Source organism: Pyrus communis, chromosome 10, assembly GCF_041283825.1.
Source record: "Pyrus communis isolate YQ-2024b chromosome 10, ASM4128382v1, whole genome shotgun sequence".
Classification (NCBI taxonomy): Eukaryota; Viridiplantae; Streptophyta; class Magnoliopsida; order Rosales; family Rosaceae; genus Pyrus; species Pyrus communis.
The window spans coordinates 26705063-26711418 of record NC_142574.1 but is presented as its reverse complement, the minus strand read 5'-3'; the positions used below and the strand labels follow the sequence as shown (position 1 = coordinate 26711418).

General features: G+C 36.8%; 1 protein-coding gene across 1 annotated transcript; it reads left to right on the top strand.

The window, feature by feature from the left end:
• The first annotated feature begins 4718 nt into the window (after positions 1-4718).
• Positions 4719-6225, top strand: LOC137730260 (transcription initiation factor TFIID subunit 8-like). The gene has a single exon (XM_068469319.2). The coding sequence runs from the start codon at positions 5402-5404 to the stop codon at positions 6140-6142; it is 741 nt and encodes a 246-aa protein (XP_068325420.2). The 5' UTR covers positions 4719-5401; the 3' UTR covers positions 6143-6225.
• The last annotated feature ends 131 nt before the right edge of the window (positions 6226-6356 follow it).

Sequence of the window (6356 nt, the reverse complement as noted above, 5' to 3'; positions counted from 1 at the left end):
TATTGGCGAGATATAGAAAAATCAATGAATATCGATGACATTTGCTGGAATCCATTGGGAATTTTGAACTTTTTTTAGAAATTTTTCTCTAGTTTTGACTAAATCTTAGTGAGTTGATATACCACCCCATTGTAGATTTACATAATTTCCATCAAATGCAACTGATATCGATATTGATATATCCATCAATTTTCTATAAATTTGCATATCAATATTTTTACCTATATAGATATTTCAAAATATTGGTCGAAGATTGCGTGATATGGGAGCGTTGAGAACAAAATTAGCAAAAGAGCATTTGGGCCAAACTCACATTTGGAGTTGGAACATTCAACTCTAGCTTAAGCCTAAAGCAATATCAACTTCAAGTATAGCCCAAGTTGAACACACTGGAAAGGCCTACAAGCAGCAAATTTTGATTGTATACCCAATTCTTTTCATCTAGTTATTGTTTTTTATTTTCATGCAAAACGGTAGTGGGAGAGCATGATATCGAACACAGGATCTCAGGAGCACGGGTAATTGTTCTTGGCCACTTGATTTTCAAGTATCATTTGCTTCATCAGGTTAACGATGAAGCTTAACCAAACTGATCTTGTTGTACAATCTAAGTGTTAACATGTCAATCCAACAATCAAAGTGAAGAATGCTTGAAGAAGAACGAGCGAGAGATAGAGATAAAAGAAATGAAGGAAAGGTATGATATGAAGGCAATAACAGAAAAATGAGAACGTTGAGTCAGGGCACGATTCAAATGCGTTGTTTTGAAGACTAATTTGTTGCTTTTTTTTGTGCAAAAAGAGTTTAGAAACAAATTGTCTATACTCCCCCCTCAATCTCAAGTGATGAAAGTGTTCTAAAAATCGGCGCTAGGCGGTGAAGACCCATTGCGATTTAGGGTAAATTGTTTCGAAAAATCAGTCTGGAGCTAAGCGGCACCTAGGCGGTTTTTTTTATTTTTTATTAATTGTGTGCTTTTTTCTTTTTTGGTTTCATAGTTGTATACTTATGGAAATGGTGTACCTAATTTGCAAATGATGGATTTACTACAAGTTCATCCAATAGTGAAATGAATTGGAACATTTTTGAGGGATACATACAAAGAAAAGAAATAAACTAGATACAACAAGGTTAAATAATTTAGTCTATGTCCAATCCAATGTAAGGATCATGAATAAGAAGAATTTAGTCTATCATCCAAGAATCCTCCTCATTATAATTATATGCTTACTGTTTTTTAAATATTGAACTTTTTATATATTGAACTTTTATTCTCCATACAAGTATAGTTTTTTTTTTATGTGTAAATAGGCACTTATTTACAAGATATATCATAAATTTACATAAATCCACCTAGGCACTAGGTCCTTACTCTCTGCCCGACTAGAACCTAGCGTTTTTATAACCTTAAATAAAAAATCAAACTACATTCTATATATGAATTCCTTTTTTGTCAAAATGTCTATAATTTGGTCATTTGTAGGAATGTAGGTCTAAAATTATGGTACGCAGTTACTGTGCTCGTAGAACAACCCGATGTACTCTTGGACCCAAGCAAGCAAATCATTCAGTAAGAAACCCTAATAAAAAGGAAGGTAATGAAGTAGTAACTGACTGAAGTTCCAAAATTAGTTAACAACCCACCAAGATCATGCTCCCTGCGCCAATTTAAGGTCATACAAGTTACAACCTGCATATTTATTAGGCTGATGAACGTTTTAAGAACTGAGTCAAACAATGTAAAACAAAGTAATAATTCGTCAACACGTTATAAGATGAACAATACCGCAAGAGTGTTAGTAGTAGAATGTCCAGAATCATTTTGGCAGTGAGTCGAAATGACAACGTAACGCCAAACTATGATGCCTTGCTTCACAAGTCATAAATATGGGGTTTAATAAATTGCAAAAATGATTCCATCAGTATCCAAGGGCTATAGCAGTAAAATTCCAAGTTTGAATATCCCTTTCCCTCACATTATTTTTAGAGTGTTGATAAACCCATCCCATTGTCTTATTTCTTCACCCACATTTTAATGAAAATATTAGAGACATGTTTATCCTTCTAGAGAAAGACTTTTAAACCCTACCCATTTTCTCTCCCTCACCGTCTCTCTCTCTCTTCGTCTCCAGTTTTCTCTCTTTCCTTTCATCTCTCTCCTCGGCTTCAACCGCCATGACTGAAGTTGTTATTGGTCTAGTACTTTCATTGTAGCCTCACTGTAGGCTTCCTTTGCCCTTGTGTCATTTTTTCCCTGAAATTCATTTCATGTTCTAATACTTAGATACAATTAAATCTCGAATATGGGGTGGGTCTGGGATTTTGCCCTTGTATCATTTCAATAGGGATTTTAGGTTGGCGAGGTTGAAGAGGCGAAAGGGGGAGAGGGGTGAGATGATAAGGGGGAAGAGGGTTAGTTGTCCTTCACGGGCTACTCTTTCTTCCCTACTTTGTTCTCTTGACTCGCAACCATGGCTACCAATTAACGGATTTTGCTGCTAAAGGAAGTCGAGGGAAGGATTGGGGTGCAAAGAGTACACTGAAGAGGTGGTGATGTGATATAAGGTTATTTTAGCAATAATATTGGGTGGGGAAATGGGATTTTAGTTTTTAAAATTTTTATAGTGGGTGAAATTATAATATGGATGGGAAAATAGGACAATGGGGTGGGTCTATCTTCCAGTTTACTAATAAAATAATGTATTATAATTTAGAACAATGACGTTTTAGTAATCATATTGATGTCCATTCAAGTGATTTAGTAAACAACTTATATAACATTGGTATCATTCTTACTCCAATACCAAAATATTTGAGTAATAGCTTCAATGGAAATTTGAATTTGGACTATCCTCAATCCAATTCTGATTACAATTCTTAAACAAGCCAACAAAGATAGGGAGGAAACTAGAAATCGAACACAAGATATGGTGTGCATGAATTGCTCTTCGCAACTTAAGTTACAAACCCCTTTGCTTCATAATTTAATCGAGCTAACCAAAACTAATCAAGCAATACGATCCGAGAGGTATGAATTTCGAGTAAGCAGTCATTGAAGTCCAAGGACAATATCACATTTTCCCAATGTCATTGCATTGCATACAACTCCTTTTGAGTGATGGTGATCCCCATAGAGCAAACAAGATGATCTTGGGTTGGGCGGGTCCAAATAAACACATCACTTTAACGCCTTTGCTCCACAATAATGAGCTTAGCCCAACTCCAACGCGCTGAAGTTTCAATTGTCCAACCATAAAACAATAATTTTGAATTGTCCAAAATTTCAACAGCCTAGAGAAAGAAAGAAGGTCGGTTCGGAACTGGGTTTTGTTGGAAACACTTCATATCATAAGTGTTTTATGTAGAAGCGCTTTTACTATAAGCATGTAAATAGAGCCGGTCCTGAGTTTTTTGGTGTCCGGGGCAAACGCTCAAAATATGCCTTTTTTTTAATACAAGAACATATATTAAAATAAATATTTAAAGAGGGTTGGAATCTAATCGAAGTTTGAAGATTAGACCCTCACGCTTATATTATATTACTTTGAATACAACCAAAAGGGGTGAAAAGACAATCAAAAGCAAAATCATATTCAACCACTCCAAAACAAAACTCTCTTGAAATTTCAACCTTTAAGAAATCTTCTTCTTCATTTATTGAAGTAAAATCATCAATTATATTATCATAATTCAAGTCTCCAAATGCATAAAATTGCTACTTTATTTAGCCTACCTTGAATCATAATGATCGCAAGTAAGATTTCAAATAATAACCTATCATTCCAATATTTATTAAAAAAATCATTAACATATCAATTATCATTGCACATATCATTCCAACTATATGATAGAAAATTACTAATATATATTATGAAAAGTACCTAATATTATCGACCCAAGCTAGCAAACCATGCCAATCTGAAATTCGTAGAAGAGGAGTTTTGCAATTTGCAGTCGCCAATCGGGTTTTGCAGACGTCTCAAAATGCAGTCTCACATTTGGATGCAAATCGAGCCCGAAATCCATTATCAAACTGCAATAAAAAATAAATCCATTAAAAAGAAAGAGGCCAAATCGGAGGAAAGGCCAGACCGCAATCATTGCAACAAACATACATTGTAAAAATTAGTCTTTACTAATTAATAAAATCTTCCTGATCAACCAAATAATAGTGAAAAGACAAATTAGTCTTCTATCACATAAAAAAAATGATGGGCAATAATGTAATTTCACATGTCTAAATTTTATAATTTTTTTATTGAAACCTCACCTACATGTGATGTTAAAATACCTCCAATATTAAAAATTAAAAAAAAAAAAGGAATTATTATTAGCATTCCAAAAATCTCATTCTATACTCCAAACTTTCTATATTAGAAAAAAAAAAATACACTTGCGAGGAGTGTAGAATGAGATTTTTTGAGTGTCAATAACAATTCCCAAAAAAAAAAAAACCAAAAACAAAAATCTCCTACTCCCCCAAGGTTCTCTCTCTCCCTCTCTCCTTCTCATTTCCTAAACAAATGTGTTTATACACACAAAGTGTGTAGGTAAATGCTAGTAAATTACTAAGAAAAGAGCCGGAAAACCTAATATATAATATCGAATAATACCTCTCGTCCAAATAAAATAATAATATAGAATAATACCTAATAAAACTCTATGATCTGTGACGTGTCATGACGCGACTTCCGAGTTGCGAAAAAGGAATATGAAGATAAGAGTCAGACTCAGAAGACGCGACTTCTGGGTTTGCAAATTTTTATTTATTTTTTTATTTTCTTATATATCCCCATATTTGTTAGTATAGCAAATTCCGAGCCCTGGACAATTGCACTGTCAACACCAGGCCAGGGCCGAGCCTACATGTAAATATTTTTGTTAAAAATTTGAAAGCACTCGAAAGGACTTTATGAAGGTGTGCTTCTTTAGAAAGTACTTTTACAACTCACAGAAACTTCTAAATTTAAAAACACTTCTAGTCATTATGAGATGTATTATAGAAGCATTCATGGAATGCCCTTAGCAGAGCACCACTGTTCCTCCTAATTCAAACCATATTCTGTGAATTATAAATGAAAACCCAAACCATTATTTATTTTCGAAAAAATTCAAAAACATAAAAATGGCGCATCAAATTTTTGCATTTACACAACTCGATTTTAAAAGCCTGAACTGTTTGAAAATAAAATAAAAACTCGTGTGAAAATTACTTATCACCTTAAAGAAAAACAAATTATTTCCCACTCAAAGAAACAAAAATAAAAACCCACTAATAAAAAGCCAAACTTTCTTCCAATAGTTTAGGGTTCAGAAGAAAACCAACACCAAGATTCGGACTTTAAACCGCCTGCAAGCACAGAATCCACCTCCCCAATCAACCACCGCCACCACCGCCACCATGTCCCAAAAATCCAAATCCAAATCACGACGCAAAACCCCAAAACAAGAACAAACCCCAACACCCCCATTCCAAAACCCGACCCCACCAGAGTTCCAGTTCGCCATCGCCAGGATCGCGGTTTCTCAGATCACCCAATCAGTGGGATTCAAATCCACGAAGCCCTCCGCCCTCGAAACCCTAACCCACATCGCCGTCAAGTACATCGGCGCCGTAGCCTCCGCCTCGGCCTCCTACGCCGCCATGACCAACCGCACCAAAACGAATGTCTTCGACTTCGCCAATGCCCTCCACGACTTGCAGTCGGTGCAGGGATTCATGGGTGCCTCCGCCCTCCACGAAAGTGGATTCTGCGTACTGGGTTCGAGTGTTTTGAGCGATCTCGCCGGCTTCGTGAGGCGGAATCAGGAAACCCCGTTCGCCAGACCGATTCCGCGGGGAGAAGAATTGGGTGCGGAGGAAGGTGGGACTGTGATTCCCATTCCGCGGGAATTGGATTTCCGGAGGGGTTTGCACGTGCCGAGATGGCTGCCGGCGTTGCCTGAGGTGAAGAAGGCGGTTGGGAAGAGGAGGAATGGGGAGGAGCTGTGGGAGAACGTGGCGGCCGGAAACGTTGGCGATGGCGGTGAAAGTGGGAGCGGGAATGGTAAAGCGATATGCTGGGAATCGGGGGTAAAGAGTAAGAGGGGGAGAGTGAGGTTTAGGATAGGAGGAGGGAACGGATGTGGATTTGAGGAGTGAGATGTGTACACAAAGGTAAATGAACTGGCTATTGGTCTTGGTGGGACTCTCTTCGAGTTTATAGAAGAAATCTTGAGTTCAAATCTCGTGATTTTAACGGAATTATTTTTTAGGATTACAGAAGAAATTCAAATTCAAATCCCTTTTCTCGAATAATGATTTGGAATTGAACCTTGATAACTAGATCAAATACGTTACTCTAGCCGCTTTCAAA

Bases quoted from the DNA above. Each gene is read 5' to 3' on its own strand.
- LOC137730260 (XM_068469319.2), top strand. From the start codon at position 5,402: ATGTCCCAAAAATCCAAATCCAAATCACGACGCAAAACCCCAAAACAA.